The sequence below is a fragment of the Colletotrichum acutatum genome (genome assembly GCF_030867785.1).
Source record: "Colletotrichum acutatum strain CBS 112980 chromosome Unknown BDZ83scaffold_86, whole genome shotgun sequence".
Classification (NCBI taxonomy): domain Eukaryota; kingdom Fungi; phylum Ascomycota; class Sordariomycetes; order Glomerellales; family Glomerellaceae; genus Colletotrichum; species Colletotrichum acutatum.
Window position 1 is genome coordinate 115,850 of NW_026849080.1, and position 19,809 is coordinate 135,658.

General features: G+C 54.4%; 5 protein-coding genes across 5 annotated transcripts; 3 read left to right on the forward strand and 2 right to left on the reverse strand.

Moving 5' to 3' along the window:
- Positions 1-602: 602 nt before the first annotated feature.
- Positions 603-3,839, reverse strand: BDZ83DRAFT_654302 (glycine dehydrogenase; the record flags this gene model as incomplete). Its single annotated transcript, XM_060510707.1, has 2 exons — positions 603-664; positions 719-3,839. The coding sequence occupies 2 exons, from the start codon at positions 3,837-3,839 to the stop codon at positions 603-605; spliced, it is 3,183 nt and encodes a 1,060-aa protein (XP_060362081.1).
- Positions 3,840-5,361: 1,522 nt separating this feature from the next.
- Positions 5,362-5,662, forward strand: BDZ83DRAFT_754746 (mitochondrial outer membrane translocase complex, subunit Tom5; the record flags this gene model as incomplete). The annotated part of the gene is made up of 3 exons (XM_060514518.1): positions 5,362-5,374; positions 5,444-5,545; positions 5,625-5,662. 3 exons carry the CDS (start codon positions 5,362-5,364, stop codon positions 5,660-5,662), a joined length of 153 nt encoding a protein of 50 aa, XP_060362082.1.
- A 456-nt stretch (positions 5,663-6,118) lies between these two features.
- On the reverse strand, positions 6,119-7,057 carry BDZ83DRAFT_754747 (nucleoporin complex subunit 54-domain-containing protein; the record flags this gene model as incomplete). Its single annotated transcript, XM_060514519.1, has 3 exons — positions 6,119-6,220; positions 6,277-6,923; positions 6,988-7,057. 3 exons carry the CDS (start codon positions 7,055-7,057, stop codon positions 6,119-6,121), a joined length of 819 nt encoding a protein of 272 aa, XP_060362083.1.
- An 852-nt stretch (positions 7,058-7,909) lies between these two features.
- BDZ83DRAFT_721722 (CHCH domain-containing protein) lies at positions 7,910-8,817 on the forward strand (the record flags this gene model as incomplete). Its single annotated transcript, XM_060512407.1, has 4 exons — positions 7,910-7,929; positions 8,054-8,281; positions 8,438-8,570; positions 8,677-8,817. The coding sequence occupies 4 exons, from the start codon at positions 7,910-7,912 to the stop codon at positions 8,815-8,817; spliced, it is 522 nt and encodes a 173-aa protein (XP_060362084.1).
- Positions 8,818-18,467: 9,650 nt separating this feature from the next.
- Positions 18,468-19,507, forward strand: BDZ83DRAFT_754749 (CAP domain-containing protein; the record flags this gene model as incomplete). The annotated part of the gene is made up of 3 exons (XM_060514520.1): positions 18,468-19,027; positions 19,078-19,382; positions 19,437-19,507. 3 exons carry the CDS (start codon positions 18,468-18,470, stop codon positions 19,505-19,507), a joined length of 936 nt encoding a protein of 311 aa, XP_060362085.1.
- Positions 19,508-19,809: the final 302 nt, after the last annotated feature.

Here is a 19,809-nt window from a genome sequence, read left to right on the forward strand (position 1 = left end):
AAAGAGTTGATTTTGCCTAGGGCGGGAGACGCTGTCTAAAGACTCCCCATTAGAGCTGAAGACAAAGAAAGTAAGCAGGTGGAAGGCTTCTTCTGGGTAGGATTCCATCAAATATGAAGAGGGTGGAAAGGAGATCATTATGGCATACATCATTCCAAACATCACCAGGCACACCAAGTTGAACTTATCAATATCAATATTTTTCCCGGCTAAAAATGCCAGTCTAGGTAGATCACCAAATCCAATTTCGCACGCCAAATAATGCAATAACCCCAACAAAACAACCATTTCGTTGTTTTGTTGTTTAAAACTCCCTGGTGGCCCATGTCTCCGGCCCCATAAGCCCGCCCGCATATTCATGTATAGTAAACATGAAGGTGTATGTGTATTCCCTGTTGAAATCGTAGGAACTCAAATCCCCGCTTGCTAAGAGATGATTGGAAAAATGTTGAAGGATGTCAGGGAACGAGAGGAATCTCAGCGGGTTAAATGCCCCCTCTGAGATCGCCTAGCCGTTTCCGTGTTGCAAACATGAAGGCTGTCATGCAGGCACAAATCTATGGTCTGCTGGTATCATGTCTATCAGATGCAGAATCATCGATTTACTCTGACGTGGTATCCTCGACAGGAGGGCACGTGCAGAACAGGTGAGTGTCACCGTATGCTATAGACTGTTAGTAAAGACTCAATTGTCAATGAAGAAAGGGATAAAGCTTACTGTCGTCAACGCGAGCCACGCTAGGCCAGAACTTCTTCTCCTTGAGGTGAGGAAGGGGGTACGCAGCCTTCTCACGGGAGTAAGGACGGTCCCACTTGCCCTCGCCATCACCCAGAATGACGTCCATCTGGGGGTGAGGCGCCATGCGGAGGACGTTACCCTCACGAGGCTGCTTGCCCTCCTCGACCTCGCGAATCTCCTCACGAATGCTGATGAGGGCGTCGACGAAGCGGTCGAGCTCCTCCTTGCTCTCACTCTCCGTGGGCTCGATCATGAGCGTGTTGGCAACGGGGAAGCTCATGGTCGGGGCGTGGAAGCCGTAGTCCTGGAGACGCTTGGCAATGTCGATGGCCTCGACGCCGGCGCTGGCGATGAAGGGACGGGCGTCGAGAATGAACTCGTGCGCGCAGCGGCCGTTCTCGTTGGTGTAGAGGATCTTGTAGTGAGGCTTGAGGCGGGCGAGGATGTAGTTGGCGTTAAGGATGGCGGTCTTGGTGGCGAGACGGAGACCGTCGTTGCCCATCAGTGCGTTGTAAGCCCAGCTGATGGGGAGAATACCGGCGCTGCCGAAGGGGGCGCTGGAAACCATGGCCTGGTCGGCGTCGTGAGCGAGACCGGGCAGGAAGGGAGCGAGGTGCTCCTTGACGCAGATGGGTCCGACACCGGGACCACCACCGCCGTGGGGAATGCAGAAGGTCTTGTGGAGGTTGAGATGGCAGACGTCGGCGCCAATCTCGCCCGGCGAGGCGATACCAATCTGGGCGTTCATGTTGGCACCGTCCATGTAGACCTGACCGCCGTACTTGTGGACGAGTTCACAAGCCTTCTTGACCGCGGGTTCGTAGACACCGTAGGTGCTAGGGTACGTGACCATGAAGGCACCCAGCTCCTCGGCGTGCTTCTTGCACTTGGCCTCCAAGTCCTCGATGTCAAGGTTACCGGTCTTCTGGTCGCACTTGATGGGGACGACACGCATACCGGCCATGGCAGCGGACGCAGGGTTGGTACCATGGGCGGAAACGGGAATCAAGCAAATGTCACGCTTCTTGCCACCGGGCTTGGAGAGAAGGTGCTTGCGGATGGCCTGAAGACCAGCAAACTCGCCCTGAGCGCCAGAGTTGGGCTGCAGAGAGACAGCGTCCATAGAAGTGATGCCCTTCAGCTGATCAGAGAGACTGTCAATCAAGGCGGTGTAGCCGGGGAGCTCGCTTGCGGGAGTGTGAGGGTGGATGGTGGAGAAGCCGGGGAGGGTGATCAGAGCCATCTCAGTCGCGCCGTTCAACTTCATGGTGCAGGATCCAAGAGGGATCATAGAGTGAACGAGAGACAGATCCTTGGACTGGAGGTAGTGGATGTAACGGAGGATCTCGGTCTCACTGCGGTGAGTGTTGAAGACGGGATGAGTGAGATACGCGGATTGGCGGCGCAGAGTAGCGGGAAGGAGCTCGGTGATGTCCTGTGTGAGAGCACCGTAGGCCTTGCTCGCGATCTCAGCGGTCTGGGTACCGGTAGCGCTGCCGAGGACGGCGGCAATGGACTTGAACACCTCCTCAGTTACGTGCTCATTGACGCTGATGCCAATGTCACCGTTTCCGAAATCGCGGAAGCCCAGGCCAGCCTTCTTGGCCTCGGCCAGGATCTTCTGAGAACGATCGCTAGCCTTGATGACGACGGTGTCGAACAGAACCTTGCCATCAGGGCTGGCGCCGCTCTGCTCAGTCTCCAGACCCGAGGCCTCGGCAACGGCCTGGACTCCACGGGCAAGACGAACCAATCTCGAGGCAATCTCCTTCAGGCCCTCGGGTCCGTGGTAGACGGCGAACAGGGCAGCCATGTTGGCCAAAAGAGCCTGAGCGGTGCAGACGTTGCTGGTCGCCTTCTCGCGACGAATGTGCTGCTCACGAGTCTGCAGAGCCAATCTCAGGGCGCGGTTGCCGTTTCGGTCCTTGGAGACACCGACCAAGCGGCCGGGCATGCGGCGCTTGTGGGCCTCCTTGACGGCAAAGAAGGCGGCGTGGGGTCCACCGAAGCCGAGGGGAACACCGAAGCGCTGGGCACTGCCAAAGGCAATGTCAGCACCCCACTCGCCGGGCGGTGTGAGAACCGTCAGGGCAAGCAGATCGGTAGCGGCACTGAGGAGGGCACCTTGCTCATGAACAAGGTCGGAAAGACCCTTGAAGTCCTCAACCTTGCCCTTGGTGTCAGGGTACTGAACCATGACACCAACCAAGTCCTGTCCCAGCGCCTTGATCTTCTCTGCAGAGTCCGCTGCGTTCACGTCGAGAATCTCAACCTTGATGCCGAATCCTTGAGCTCTGCTCTGGATGACTGAAATAGACTGAGGGTGGACGAGGTGTGAGACGACAAAGGTCTTGCCGGGTCTCTTGGCCCGGGATGATGAAAGAGCGTTCATGGAAAGAGTCATGGCCTCGGCGGCGGCCGTACCCTCATCCAACAAACTGGCGTTGGAAATAGGGAGTCCGGTCAGATCGGACACCATGGTCTGGTAGTTGAGAAGGGACTCGAGGCGGCCCTGGCTGATTTCGGGCTGGTAGGGAGTGTAACTAGTGTACCAAGCAGGGCTCTCAAGCACGTTGGTCTGAATAACACGGGGCGTAACGCTGGGGTTGTATCCAGCTCCGATAAGAGGCTTAGGAGCGGCCTCGTTGGCCTTGGCCCAAGCAGTGGCTCTCGCCAGAACTTTGCTCTCATCGAGGGGGCCCTCATTGTCCCAGGCGCCAAATGTCTTCCTCTCGGAGATGACATCCGGAGGGACAACCTGAGCAATAAACTCGTCAATTGACTTTGCCGGAGGGTCGAGCGCCTTCAGCATGGCCTCAGCATCGGTAACATCAGGGCCGATGTGTCGGGGAATAAAGGACTCGGGCCTCTGCAGCGGTTCAAGGGAGGGATCGACTGAGCCAATCTTTGCACTGGTGGCATTCTGACGAGCTGCGAAGGCGCTGAATGTCCTCACGCGGGGAACTCGCGAGGATGATGCCGAGCTTGAGGCACATGAGTTGCAAACCCACGAGGAAGCTGGTGTCTGGCGGGCGGCGATCCTTGACCTCGGAGCAGCCAGCCGAAGCTGGCGGGGGAGGGGCAATCTCAGCGATGCCATTGTGTGAAATGAGTAGAGTGGCAATTCACACAAAGAAGATGAAAATGCCAGTGAGACTCGACAATGTCGGAGGTGTGTCTTGAAGAAGAATAGAAAAGAAGAGAGAAAAAGAAGGACAGGTGTTGTGGTTGAAAGAGTCGTGCGTATAGAAGTAAGGTATTGCTCGGATCTGGGGCCGATATCGTTGTAGCTCAAGAAGTAACACCCTTGTCGCCACCAACTTGCGATCCGAGATGCGACTCGGGATAAAAGCGACCAAGCTCTCGCACGCAGCCCAAATCCCGTTTCAAAACACCTGAATCCAGGTCTTGACGCGAAGGAGGTTTCTGTTGAGCAGATGGGATGATTGTCCGGGAAGAATAAATAGAAGCCAAAGTAAAAGTAGACAATTGAACAGCTTCCGGAATGCTCTTCAAATATGAAGGAGTCGGTGAGAGCGAGCATGAGGACCGGCAGCCATCCGCCCTTTCTTTCGTTTCTTTTTGCGGCAACGGCTACTTATCGAGACAGCGGTACGTACTGCATAGTCAAAACACCAAAGGTACGGATACCAGGCCACCAGACGTGGCCAGGGATACCGTTCCTGAATCGTATACCTATACAGTAGTGTAGTGAGGTATGTGGAAGTAGATCTCCCTACGAATCACAGAGTGAGATACAGACTACTGCATATTGGACCGCCCGCTCGTTCGCCGCCGCAACGGACACCCTAAACACCCGACGCCAAACACCAACCCTTTCGGTTGGTTACGGGATCCCTGGGAACCGCGCACCAACACCCTGAGAGGTGAGGATGCGAGGTGAGACTGGGCCTTATCGGGTGCGCAGCGGCGCTCACTGATAAGCGCGGTCAGGACGATAGGGAAGCTTGATGATGGGTGCCAGTTGAATATGATCCATAGCCTGTAGGTGGGCTCCAGTTCCCCAGCCATTCCCTGACTTTGGGGCCCCGGCACGTTGGGCAAACTGCTCGGCGAGCCATCCATGAGCCGCCGCCATTACGTCCAGAAACGGATGTGAAGGCCAATGACAGGTCGTAAAGGTTGGCGGGCGGGAGACTAGGTTCTGGGGCTCTCGTTCGCGCAGTGTATTCCCAAGCGGTCGTTTGGTTTGGAGGGCTGGAGGGGCGCGGATGAGGAACCGAGTGCTCGGTCAGAGAGCCGAGTACACCACCACCTCAGACCTGCCACCAAGAAACGTTTCCCGGTCCCATCTCTTTCATAAACTTATGCCACGACCCGCCTTACCTAAGCATCCTTGTTTTGTGCATGTGAAAACTCGATTAGGTAAGGAGAGTGAGTACCTAAGCATGCGCCTGTGGAGACCTCAACTTTGAGGCTCGCGGTATGTACGTACCGGCCGGGACGGAGCTCGAAATGGAGCTTCTCTAAATTTTTGCGACGACATCATCGCTGAACCTGGCACTGACGCGAAATCCCAATCACGAACGAACTGCCCATCTTGCACCTTCGCCCACAGCCATTCACTTCCTCAAAGCCAATATCAAAAAGCTAACGACAAGATGTTCGGAGGATGTACGTTCCCTATTTACCTTATGCGAGCCGAATTGCACCGACACCAACGCTGACCATCTTTCTCTGTAGTCGCGCCCCCCCAGCTTTCCGAGGAGGAGATCAAGCAGATGGAGGCTGAGGCCAACTTCTCCATTCAGCAGGTCGTCGTCTCTGCCGTCCTTCTGTACCTCTGTAGGCTCAGATCCCTCTCTTTTCTTTAAACCAAATAGGTCGTCAGAACAGATGCTAACGAGAGACTCCTTGTCCACAGCCCCTTTTGTTATCGATGCCGCCTCTAAGGTCCTGTAAAGGACTTACCATTGACCAATGACAAATCGAGGAGCTTGCCAAAGTTCAGGATCACGACAAAACGAAAAGGACCGCGAAGAGGTGCTCTCTACGAGCAATCAGGTTGCGGCACCAATGAAGCGCTGCTAACCACCCACCCGCCTCAGGGATGTCTAATGGGAATAATTACCCCTGTTGTAAAACAAATATCATCTGTACAGTGTAGAGGACAACTGGTTGGATGGGCTATGGGTATAGATCACATCGGAATCAGGATGAAAAGAAATCACGACTTTTGTTCCAAGCTTCCTTCATTGCTTGCGTTGTTGGAGGGAACGCCCTCTCAGTCCTTTTTCTTGATGCGAATAGTAGGCCACCTCCCTTTTGCGTTCATCCCGTACGTAAAAGCGTCCGCTCGCACCGTCCTCTATTATGACATGCCTGGTAATAACCTTCATCCCAAACGACCTAGGTACCTTAGCTCGGGTTCCGCTCCTTCTCCCAGTCCGCAAAGTCTTTCGTAATGGACTCGACTTCCTTCTTGAGGTGCTGGATCTGCTTCTCATAGTCTTCCAAGACCTATAATCACTGTTAGCGCCCAGAATCAAATAATCTGCCGGATTGCAGATACATACCTTCTTCGTCTTGTGCTCAGTCTCCTCGCTCAAACCTTCGCCGCTCGCGAAAGCAGGCTTATTCGTCTCCTTCATCAACTGGTCCGCGTAGTCCCTGAGTACAATCAGCCGGCTCCAGAGCTCCTCCTCTCTCGCGGCCAGAGCAGGGTCCTGTACGTTGCGCTCCAGCTCCGCTAGCTTGAGTCGCAAATCGTCCTCGTCACCGCTGAGAGCGTATCCACGGTTGCGTAGCACCTGCACGCGGGCAGCCAGCGCGAGACACCGCTCGCGAAGGACGACGTGACGGCGGCGGGCCGCAAGGGCACGCACACTAGTCTCGAGGTCGTGCCGTGAGAGGATGGCGTCAAGACTGGCGTTGATCTGGTGCAGGCGCACGTTGAGTTCCCCTACAACCTTCTTCTGCGTCTGGAGGCGGGCCGCGACGCCGGAGAAGCCTGTGCAAAGGACCGGGATGTAGCCCGGCGCGGGCTTCTTTTGCAGCGCCTCTTCCCAGTCTCTCGGATCTTCGTGTGGGCCGGGCTTGTAGAAGGGAACGGAGGCTTCGTCGACTTTGTTGTAGAAGTAGTGCTTGAAGGCGCAGTTGGGGTTCGTGGGGTTCCACTTCTCGAAAATGAGGGACATTTGTTCAGGAATAGGCTTTTGGTTCTCTGCAGATTGTGAGTTAGCAGTGATCCAAATGTAATAAGCTGCCAGACGAGCACAAAAACGTACGAGGCGTGTCCCTTCCGGGTTGCCAGAGTGAGCTCGAGAGCTGTGCTTGCGACTGCGACAGACTAGGCATTTGTTGTTGCTGCTGCTGCTGTTGTTGCTGCGGCTGCTGAGACTGGGCCATGGAGTTGCCAAATGCGCCTCCCTGAGTCTGATTCTGTCCTCCAAACAAGCTCAAGCCGGATTGCTGTTGCTGCTGCTGCTGTTGCGGCTGCTGCTGTGTTGACTGTCCTAATGTGCTGCCACCAAAACTACCTCCTCCAAAGAGACCTCCAGTCTGCCCAGCGGGCTTTGGTGCGCCGAACAAACTCATGATGTGGAATGAGTGTCAAATATGAGTGTGGTAGTTTTCGGAGTAAAGCGCCGGCCTGTCACGGGTGTCGTCTGGTCGTGGGCGCTTTATGCGCGAAGTTGCAGACGAATGCGAACAGCAAGCCAAGGAGCTCAGCGCGTAATTGATGAAGGAATTGAGGTGAGGACTGGCGGGTATCAAAACAAAGAGAAACTTCCAGGAGCGGCCGGGGCGCGGAGAAGCTGGTCGAACTCTTTTTTACTTTTTTTCGAGCGTTGGCGGAGATGGCTCGCTGGGTATCAGTCGCAAGGCTGTTCAAAGCTACCCTTGGGAGACGAGAACCGAGCCCAGCAACGCGAAAATAATAAATCGGAGCTTGCAGCTGTTGCAGCCTTCACCAGGGGCCACACGTTCCCAGACCGAGCCACCTTGCTAATGGGCCAGTCCCCAGCCACATTGGCTCCACTTCAGCCTCGCCCCTAACCGATCCAATCAGGCGTCTCCTAAATCGACCTCACATCAATTCGTGGTAGCGTCCATTGCCTGGAAAGCTTGCTCTGGAGACCATCCGAACCGCCAATTCGACCACTCCCTTCCGCCCTCCTCCCAGGTCCCATCACAACAATCGCAGCCATGGCTAACCGACGGCCCCAGTACGTTTTACGTTCCCCTCCCAGGCCGAAGAGGCAGGCCAATTGAGCCCAACCGCCACCGACGAAGATCCCGGGCCATTCGCGATACAGAGAGCTTAAAAGAGAGGCTAACACCCAGCGCCAGGTTCAACCAGCAGTTCCAGGTCGACACGACCCCTCTGCCCGACGACATCCCCAAGGTCAAGGAGATTGGTGCCAGCTCCGCGCCTCTTCTGTCGGCGTCCTACTTCATCGGTGCCCGTTGCCGCGAATACAATGACGACTTCATGCAGTGCAAGACGGACAGCGCGGGCCGCGGCGAGTTTGATTGTTTGAAGGAGGGTCGTCGGGTCACCAGATGCGCCTCCAGCGTGTACGTTGAACTCTCTTCCATGCTGGCGAGCTTGATTATCATGTTGTCAATGGGGTGCCGCTCAATTGCGCCCCAATGCCGCAGACAATGGGTCGTGAGAGCAGGTGGCCTTTGATAGGGATATCGAATCGCTGACATGGGAATGACACTACATAGGCTGAAGGATATCAACACCCACTGCCTCGAGCAGTTCAAGGCCCACTGGACCTGCATCGAGAACCGTAACCACCAGCTCTACCAGTGCCGACCAGCCGAGTGGAAGCTCAACAAGTGCGTCTATGAGAACCTGGTACGTCACAATCCCGCGATTCCGGTCCATACAAAGCGATCGATTTGAACACTCCCCACTCCCTCAAATCAACACAGGATTCGCGACTAATATGGAATGTCACTAGAAACTCGAGAAGAACATTCCCGACCAGCGCCCCGGCGTCACCCCCGTCGAACTCCGCCATCACATGATCTACGCCGACCAAGCCATCAACACGCTCGAGGGCAAGCCCTTCATCCCCCCGTCAAAGCAACAAGCATCGTAGAGGTGTGGCAGGAGCAGACGGCGATATGGGGGTTTAGCGACTTCTTCCGCGTGAGCGCGCGGAGGGGGGATCGAGGGCTTTGCGTTGAAGATGTAGGACTTGGAACTAGGCGACAGAAAACGCTGTGTACATATGTCATCAATCAGAGTTGGGATCAAACCAATGGCTTCACTTTTTTTTAACCATCTTTCCTGTCCCATTCGATCCAGGTTCACTTGTTTTGATATCTACTGCCGCTCCAGCCGAGTGCTCCTGTTGGGGGGGAGACAGTTGAGACTTAGAGACCGTCTAGACTGTTTTATATCGAACGTAGGGTTCTGGGAGGCATTTAGACAACCACACATTATTGTTCTGGTCTACACACTTCTTCGGAATGCACTCAAACATCTCTCACAAAAAAAATCAACCAAAGCAGCAAAAGAGTTCACCCCCCCCCCCCGGTGCTGAACTGGGGGCTACATCTCTGGCGCACTTGCTGGGAATCGAACTCGAACTCGTAGCCTGTCGTCGAGTAGGCTGTGGGCGTAATTTGATTGTCGACCTTGAACCACTCCACCACCCAGCCAGTTTGACCTGACCCGTCGACCTAGACGGGCGCCTGCTGGCTGGTGACAGGAACGGGGTTGGAGGGGGGTATATACCTTTGGCTTCGCTCTCGTGGGCGTATTGGGCGTAGACCAGATGAATATACGGTGCGTTCACGTGATCCTGTCTTGCTCAGCTCCCCGGGTTGCTGATGGCTTTCAGGTATCCTAGGTGATGGATAACTTAACTACGAGCCCGTCTCGCTAGAAAGGTAGCTTTGGCAAGACCACTTTGACTTTTGTTGCCAATCTCTCGACTGTAGAAATCATGTTCGATATGCTGTAGCAGATAATCGACAAGCAACACCACAGCCAGTAAGGCACAACATCGTCAACAACACTTCGTCTCCTATTAGAAATACGATTCTCCCCTATCCACAACGAGCCGAGGCATCTGCTCGAGATGTCATAGCAAAGGAAGTATTTACCCGCCAGCATCCAAAACCTTGCAAGCCTTCCTACAACCTCTCACCCTCTCACATTCGCTACCTCTTGCCTCCCCATCACCACCAATCTTAGCTCAAGTATCGTCACCCCAAGACTGTCTCGCGCCTTTCGCCCCGCCACTGCTATCCGCAATCTATGTATCCCATCTTACCTTTCGTGAGACGGGTCAATCTACCTAATTTTCGCCAATCTGAGATGTCTCTAACTGGAAGGACAGACCCGAAGGCAGATTCTAGTATACCGACACAAGCCGGGCACGCTCAACTACCACCATACTCTGGCTCACGTGTACATTACCAGGTGAACCCGTAGCAGTCTGGACCCCAACAGCCGAAATGACTCTCTGCCTTGCCAAAACTCCACGAAGACATGCGACGTTGCAGCTGGAGTGATGCTCAGGTTGCTTTCACGAGCACCGGGATCGGAAAGTAAAACAAGGTAAGCGTAAGCTTTGTCTCTGAGCTGTCTGTCAGGAACTGCAGTATCCAGCTGTCAGCAGGTAACCAAAACATAAAGGGTCAGCATGAGATGAGCCGAGGAGCAGTTCGGTTACGCCAGTGAGGAAGATCTTGACTGACATCTGGTATTCGGTTCAGCAGCCGCATCAACCACGTTTTGGTAATGGTTTCTTGTTTGGAACGACTGAGATGATTCTATTTCTTAAGATGCAAATTATCACTCCAGCTTCATCACAAATATGATGTGAGGTCAATTGTGAGGCGAGCATAGCAAATCCCACGTTCTCAACAAAGCCGACTACAACTTGATAGTACTAGTAACCAACACATCATGCTGCCAGGTAAAGGTTCCCTCCTTTGGGCAAGACCAGCCGGTGTATCCCAACCGTGAAAGCACAATTTACCTCTGACGCGGGGCCTCACGCGGGACAAAAACGCCACCAACCTTTGATTCACCTCCTTTGTCGAGACGTAGTACACCTTTGTGGCCAGCCTCCCGAGCCTCCGTAAACTTATTATTCTCATCCCAAGGCAGAGCCATGCGCAGTCCCACGCAGTCCTGTATGGCCCGCCAAGTTGGAGCGTCCTGTCGGGGTGGGCGAGAAAGTACACTTTGGCCGAAAGGTTACGAGTGCGGCTTCTCCTTCCCTGACGCGAACCTGCCATTTAAAGTCTACAGATGCCTAGCATCTCGCTGTAGCATTATTTATGCCAGTTCGAGTCTCCTTTTTTGACTTTTTCTGCTTCTAATTCACCTCACTTTATTAGCCGATCGTTGTATTTGCCTTGAGATATTTTCACATTCAGATAAAAGCATGCTATCTGGCTGAAACATTAGGTGAGGTATGGTGACAATGACGGGTTCGAACCCCGATTCAACATCTTACTCAGACCTTCTGCTCCACGCAGACTACCTCTCAAGCAAGGCGAAAGCTATAGTAGCAGGAAGCCGTCTGCGGGTGGGTAGGACGTTGTGTCGTGTGTCAAACAATATGGACGGGCAAGCGTGGTGAGAGACGATGGAGAGAGTACAGACAGAAAGCTGACGGGATAGTTTTCTCCTGCGCGACGGCGGCACAGGCATCTCACTGACGAGGCTTGTCCGATCTAAATCACTGTGGAAAGAAACCAGACAACCGTAGCAGCTTATGTATTCGAGGAGAGCACACGAAAGGTATTACAGGTTCTAGAAAGGCTATTCGGATACAATTGCCCGGAGCAGGGATAATGAAGAGGACCAGCTGGGTAGGATGTGTGTCTCATCATCCTTGAATGTCTCTATCCGAGGTATTGGGCTGGGGATTATGAGTCCGATGCCACCACGAGAAGCCATGCAGGCGAATCCAACATCTCTACTCAGTCTAGAACCTTGATGCCACTTACCGGCAGAGACCGACAGAGACTCATGCTCTCGTCCAGGGGGAGTCGTACGAGCACTGGCGGCAGTCGGCCATGTATTCTCCCCCAGAGTTGTCCGGTCTGGGACTCAGAGTGCGGGGCCATCCGATCCAAGAACCGCGGCAATGTCGTCGTACAGTATCTAAGCATGACCGAGTGTTATATATTTGCCACGTCGAGCAACCATTGCTAAGACTCTACTTGTTAGATGATCCTCCGTCGTTAAAGCGGTGGGCATCCTCAACCCGGGCGTTGCCTTGTTGTCTAAGACACTGGACTAGATTGTGAACCCCGTGTTCAGATCCTGCGGCATTCGACCCCTTGGATCTGACTCCTTCATTGAGACTTCGTCAGCATCTCAAAAGAAACAACCATTAGTGATATTCCCGTCACCGCGATGTGTCAGAGGAAGCAAGCCCATCGTGCTTGACGCTGTCGTGAAACCGCCGTTGGCTTGACGTCAGGGTTATGCTGTCGACGATGTGAGCAGAGGGGAGATGGAGGGGCTCTATCATGCCAGGCGCTTAAAGCGGTAGGGTAGCGCAACCTTAACCCCCGGGCGCTGAACGACCAGGTCACAAGAATTGGCTGCAGCCCACCGTCAAACAACATGTTTCGGCTTGTGTCGAAGTGCTTGGGTGATCCAAGTGGTTCTCAGCCAACCGAGTGCACTTTGGACGGTAAAGTCTAAACAGAAGGCTTGATGTTCTGTTTCTCTCGTTCCGACAAACGAGGCCGTCAACCGGCTTTGTTCACGACTGGCGGTTCAAGGCAGAACTGGCACTCTACTCCCAGGTTTGCTCCTGGAGGATTCGCAGCCCAACAAGCAAGCAAGCGGCGCTAGTCACCAAGTCTCTTGTGCGGCATTAGCTTGCCCGGGATGGGATGGAGATGAGCCGATGTTGGTATCCGCAATCTGGTGATAGCCTTGAGCTCCAGCAGCGGCCGGGTCTTCAGATCTTGGGATCCATAATGAAGATGCCGTCTTCCCCGGAGACGGACGGTCTGAACGCTGACATGATGTGCCGCAAGGCCCGCGGTTCGCCGGCAGTGGTAAAAAGAGGGACGCGGGGCAGAAAAGGCAAAAGAAAAAAAAAGACTCACCAAAACCTCCTGGGTCAAAATTAAGGATGTTTGGTGCCCTGGAAGTAAACGATACCTCATTTCCTGGTGGGTGCGCAACCTTAAGGTGCTCCTCTCTGAACCCTGTCCAGCTATCTCGATGGTCGTGCCCGCCCCATGACTGAGTGTGGTTGGACCGTGAACAGCAGGGGAGGGAAACGTCTGATTATCTGATAGCTTTGCGTTCATTTGCATAGAGAAATGAGATGAACCGACAAAGACAGAGGGGGTTCCCTGGCGGTCTGGCTCTGGCGGTCTAGGATAGCGATGTCGGAGACGTCCCCTCGTCTCCGCAATTAGTTTCACCACATGGGTTGTAGGTCAAGCTGCCAGAAGCGTGCAGAATGGAAGCCAATATCTAAGCTGTGGTATACCATCACGCGTACGGATCCTTGGAGATGGGATGACATTTCCATCTGAGAGAAGTTGGAGAAGAAGAGATGAAGTCCTCTGCTTCAGGATTTAAATGTCATTGGCGATTGGCAAGGTTGCATTCAACTACTGTCGGGGAATGCATCTGTGCACCTCTCATCTGCAGGGGAGGAAACTCCCGAGCCATCATCGGCGGACTAACTCGACGTCTTGTCGCTCTGTTGCGGTATGTGTCTGTACGGATAGCTAGCACAGCTCAGTTTCCAGACCTTTTCAGCTCGAGGCTACCACGTCAGATAGTATGAGATACTAGAGTCAGGCGGATGATGGGAAAGTCGTCCCTGACAAGCTACTAGGTGACAATGGTTGAATCATGAAAAGGCCTGGTGTCTGTGGTTTTTCTTATGGCATTGGCCACCCGAGATTGTTGGGGGACTGGTCGCCAAGAAGGCGGGACTGTTCGATGGAGAGTCAATCAGCTGTGCTGGCTGTCTGTCACATACGCCATCTCGATCAGTACTGCTGATCACGGCTCCAGTCTGGCGAAGGAGGGGGGCAGATTGGCTTTCGGGAGAAGGCCGTCTCAAACTTTGGTCGTTGGAAGATGCTGCCCACGCGGGGACTAACGTCAAGTGCAGCGGGAGACGATTCTGAAGCGACCGTTGACTTGTGCCATCGTTTCTGTCGTGATCCATTGCGTCTTTTGCATCTCTCCGAGTGGTCAGGTGCCGTACTCCGGAGCCCGAGTCATCCTAAACCACGACATATTTCTTGTGGTCGGCCGTGCGTGGTGTAAGTGATGGCGTTAGTGTTCCGCTGCCGTCGGAAGTCATGCAGCGCTCGGGCGAATAATTAGTTTCCTCTTCGGCGGTCGCCGCACCAGAAGAACGCCTTTGAAATGGACACGCGGCGACTGTAGCTGAAGGGGCGTCCTTGGGTGCATGGCAATCACTGCGTATCCTGTAGTTCGGCAAGCAATACCACGCGGCTTGCCCCCACGAAGTGAAGTATCCTGCTGTGGCATAACCCTGGGGAAGCATGGCATGGAACGATGCTTGGGAGGAGTCGGGAATGGAAGTTATCGATGCAAGTGAGGATCCGCTTCGGCGTCCATGAACCGTGCCCACTGCCCATAACTGATAATGAGAGAGGGATCCGTATCGGTTCCTGCTTCTGCTCCTTTACCCCGGAAAGGCAGCATGATGGTGCTGTAGTGGGCGGCCGGGAGATTTTGCAGCTTCATCTCGCTCATCGTGAGTGCTGTACCGGGATGCCAGGTTTTGTTCCTGGTTGGTCGTCATCGGTAATCAGACGTCGAGAGATGCGTCGTGTGCGATGAGACGCTGACAGGATGACAGAAGCGGCACAGATGGTGAGGTGGAGAGGGGCCAGCAAAAGTCTCCACGAAGTGTAATGAGGTCATTTGGCGAGACAGCGGAAGAGACGGCCAAGGTGATGCGGCAGTAAAGTTTAACGCAGACTGCCGACCGGGGATGGTTGACAGGAGCACAGCGTGTGTGAGCGTGCGTATACTTGGTCCTCAGCGTTACAGCGATCGATCCGATGAAAGCGCCATAGCTTGAGCCAATGCTTGGGAGAGGGACTCTTAGAGACAGAGAGGAAACAGTGTGAACTGGGCGGCAACGAGAGAAACCATAGAAACAGAGAAACAAGACGTTCTGGCACTGGCAGAAGAGAACGAATGGAAAGGTGCACAGTTCATGGTCCACGCAACGCTTTGAGCAATTCGCGGAAAGACTGGATGAACGGGTCCCCACCGAAATTAAGGCCGTTTCAGACGGGTGGATCTCCCCGGGCCAAGTGGCTGTTTGATGGAGACGCCCAGCAGACCCTTGCAGCAATCAGGGCAAGAACGACTGCATCTGCAAGGCACCGGCTCGGTCAGCCGTTGGTGTTGAACCAATGGAACGAGGCTACTGCATGCTGCTGCTTGGGGATTGGCCAGAGATGCCGGGAGACCAGGAGTCGGGACGTGGGCGGGAGGGCAACCTCCATCTCATCGTCCCATGGGAGAAAAGAACAAGGGAGGGGGTGAATGGAAGGGGTGTGCGTGGCAGGAACGAGGCGTCGGGACGAGGGGCGGAGCGAAGGTACGCTAGCTGGTATTGGCAAAAACCAAACCAAAGAAACAGGCGCTGGGGAATCTGCAAGCCCCTTTTCCCCCTCCGTTCGACCCCATCACTATCGTGATTTCACCTACAATTGCGGCCAAGTTGATAGTGTCAACTGTCATGGAATTTTGGTACTAGTCAGCCAAGGCCGTTGCGGTGTTTTTCGAAGAAGCTGAGGGCACAGGGACGGGAGCGCGCTATCACCGGCACTGACGACGAAGGGCATTGGGATCCAGGACTCGGCAGGGAAGCTGACTCTCAGGCTTCAGCTTGACGCTTGAATCCGCTCCTTGATACACCTTGGCTTGGGATTTGTGGTAGAGACCCGTTGTCACGGTGAGGGGTTGACCTTTGCAGTTCACGTTTACGGATATCCGTATCAGAGGAGATGGTGGAATCAAGAGAACAACAAGGGATCGATGTCTAGACCATGTTGTATAATTGCCCTCATCTAGGCGTGCAGACTCACCGCATGCCGTAATCTAGACCGGCAAAATCGGCCTCTCTGGATCGGGAAGCTGACCCAGTGATAGACATCATCTGGACCAAGGTGCATTGCGGTGCCGCGATGGGAGGAGCCAAGATGCGAGACGAGAAGCAGAACCCTGGAAAAGGCGAGCTGAGGTGCTGCAGTGCATGCTGGGCTGACGAGCTGACGAGCTGGCCATCGATGAGGCGTATTTTCAGCATTGTGCTGTTATTTACTACTGCTATTCCTACTGTTGCTGTGCTGCGGTCGAGGTCTGTTCCCCAGTCGTCAGGATGAAATAGAGTATTTTGACTTTGTTCCTACCCGCCTTGATGCCTTCTCCCATGACGATCAATCGACATGTGCATCTCTTGGGGGACTGGACATAGGTAATCGTATCAACTTACCTAATGTTAGCTAGCATTGACGTATGTTCCCGAAGATGGAATTGAGAAGGGACCGTTCGAAAAGCCATCGTTGGTCCTTCCCTCTCTTCCGTCCCTTCCTTCCTTCTATTGCCTCTACATTCACCAAAATCCGTTCCTTCCTTCCCTTGAATGGTGGTGGAGGAGGGGGACGAGGGGAATGATACGTCCACCCCCGCGTAACCTCGATTTAATCTCCAATTCACCCCTCCAACTTACACCAGGCACACGCTACCTTACAGAGTGCAGGAGCAACACAGTTCGTTGCTTCCCTTCCACAGTTCATCGTGACCCCGGACAAACCAAACAAGGCCAATTTCTTTTTGGGCCTGCGCAGCTCTTGCTTTGCTTGTCTCGCCTCCAGGTCATCGCCCTTCATCACCGTTGCCTCCACCTTTTCTGGCCGGATCCCGCTCCACGGACCACGAACACTTGACCCTCGTCACGCTTCTTGGCTTTTGAATCTGCGCCGTAGCCTGTAGCCTGCAACGCAGCAACGGTGTTTGTTCGTTCCTTCCTGCAGGGTTCACTTTGCACTCCCGTCGTCCCGTCCTGCGTTCGTTAGGTCGCTCATTTTCTAGTATACGCCAGTATTGCACGGAATAAGGTGACTCGCAAATCTCACACCTCTCCACACGCCAGGGCAGCATCCAGCGCCAACCTGGACCTCACACCACCACTCATCTCAACCTCCACACTCACTCACTGATTCACTCACTCCTCACACGCTCACTTTCTCACACACCCCAACTGTCGCCTTCATATCCACACTTACGCAGCGGTAGTCATTTCGACCCCGTCAACTCAACCACCGCAGTCCACCAGCAATATCACCACCCAGCAACCTAGCCCAGGCGCTATCCACGGTCCGTGGTACAACCCACGCACACCAACATCCTCACCAACACTGTCTGCATATCGCCTCCCCCCGGCTGCCCTGGATTCTACCCTTGTCTGGACTAGACTTGCACTGGACCCAACGCTCAGACTCTAGTCTCTCTCCGCCCAGTCCCTCGATCCCAGTCGCGCGGGTTTCCGTCGTCCTGTCCGCTCCCTTTTAGTAGCCAGACGTCGCCATCCAGAACATCTTGTCTCTCCTTCTTGCTTCACCACTCCCAGGAGACCACTTCGTTCGACCCCCTTCACCCCCCTTCTCTTCTCCCGCCCAGGCCTCGGTCGCCATCGTGTCTGTTCGACACCGTCCATTCCTTTTAAAACCAATCACATCGCCCCCGGGTCCCGACCTCGAATCCCCTCTTTTCCTGCACCCTCAACCTTCCAGGATAGAAGGATAGGCTACCGACATTCCTTACGGATCCCGATACCTCTTCACGTTCTCTACCCAAAAACCACAAGCATCAGGCTTCTTGTCACTCCTTCGCAACCTTTCTCACGAGAATTCTTTTTCTTCCGGCTCACCACCCAAAAAAAAGATTTTACGACTCCCGACCGGTCACTCCTTCCCAACTTCAACAACACAACCGTTGTTCAACCACACTCTTTCTACAACACCACTAGGTCCTTGACGGAACCGTATCAGCAGTGCTCGATCACCACACAGCTGGCTCTGAGAATTACCTCACGGGATTTATTTGCCTCCGACAAACCAACTCACAAATTCTTCCCAACACAACTACCACCTTCGGACTAGATCCCCGGTAGCCAGATTCCGCGAATCTCTTCAAGACATTAAAAACTCAAAAAAGGTAAGTGGCACTGATCCAGACTTCCTTCCTCCCCACATTCCCCACCATATCTTCATTCCCATCGCGTCAATGGCATTGTTTGGCACACCGTTTTCAAGACAGTCAAATGCCACCGCGATACAGCGCGGACAATGGACAAAGACCTTTGCTGCTCTTTGTTCATTGTCTCGCCCGACACGTGTGCCCACTTGACTCACGCTTGGTTGAACAACGAGTTCGCCTGGGCCCGGGTCGATGGCATCGAGTCGTGTCAGCTGGCGTGCCAGCGTGCGACTAAGGCTGAGTCTCTCGTCACCTCACGAAGGACATATATCAGGCTGGTGTTTCCTGATGTTGCTCGAGATGCTTGTCTTACCCTTCTTCATCACACTCTTTTTTCCTCAGCAAGCCAGCGCTTATTCGCACTTTCCTTCATTTATTTCACTTCATTCACTTCCCTTCGCTTCATCTTCATTCACTCAGATATCACCACTTCGCCGGGCGAAGCTAACCATCATTCAGACTCATTCTCGTTGATTTCACAATCCAACCTTTAAAATGAAGTCTTCCATCGTTCTTGCCGCCACTGGCGCCGTCCTGGCCATGGGTGCCGCCATCGACCCCCGTGCCATGGAGACCGTCCTCGACATCACTTACGTGACTGTCACCGTCACCGAGGGCGTCCCCATCGAGACTCCCGCTGCCACTCCTTCCAGCAGCCTTCCCCCTAAGGTTGAGGAGACCCCTGCGCCCGCGCCCGTCTTCTCTACCATCACCACCAAGCGCCGCTCTCGCACTCCCAAGGCTTCCACCACCCCGACTCCCACCCCGACCCCGACGCCCACTCCTACTCCTACTCCCACCCCTGAGCCGGTTGTCGAGCAGCCCGTCGTTTCGGAGCCCGCTGCATCCTCTTCTGCTGCTCCCGTCGCTTCCGTCGTCGAGACTACCCAGTCTACCCCCAGCACCGCTGCCACCGTCAGCGACCTTCAGACTGCCGCCATTGATGCTCACAACATCCACCGTACCAACCACTCCGCTCCCGCTCTGACCTGGGATGCCGACCTTGCCAGCTACGCTCTCATCACTGCCAAGACCTGCGTCTTCGAGCACGACATGTAAGTACCGATGAGAAACATGGATCCATCCGTCTCTAATCTTCATCTAGGACTACTGGTGGTGGCGGTTACGGCCAGAACCTCGCCATGTGGGGTGCCACTGGCTCCGAGAACTTGGGCGAGGCCAAGGCTGCTCAGCGTGCTATCACCGAGCAGTGGTACAACGGCGAGCTCAACCTCTACACCGGCTACGGCCAGGCTAGCCCTGACATGACCAACTTCCTTCAGTGGGGTCACTTCTCTCAGTTGGTCTGGGTTGACACCACCAAGGTTGGCTGCGGTGTCTACTACTGCGCTGCCGGTACCCTCAGCTCCATTGGCAGCTGGTACACCGTCTGCAACTACAAGTCCCAGGGTAAGTTGATCATTTCCCGCCTCTTCCACTTGTACGATACTAACGATGGTACAGGCAACGTTATCGGCAGCTTCGACAAGAACGTCCTGCCTCCCGGCAACGCCGCCACCGTCAACGTCGCCTAAGTGTCGTGACACGCAACTGCATTTGCACCCTTCGTGTTGCCCGCTTGAAGCATAACTGGGTTTTGTTTGCGACACGGCCACCGGGTACGAGTGCGGATGAGCTCCGTCGCATTAGCGAGGCATTTCTTCTCTTCTACCGCTGTACTTTAACAGGAGATCGCTTGACCTTTTTTCGATCTCCTTGTCCCTCTCCTGGGACCCTTTGAATCATGCGCTTTGGTCGCCCACGAATGGCATGGGCAACTATTCTCTTCATACGAAAACTTCCTTAAGGCACTCGCGTGATGGGAAAATCAACGTCT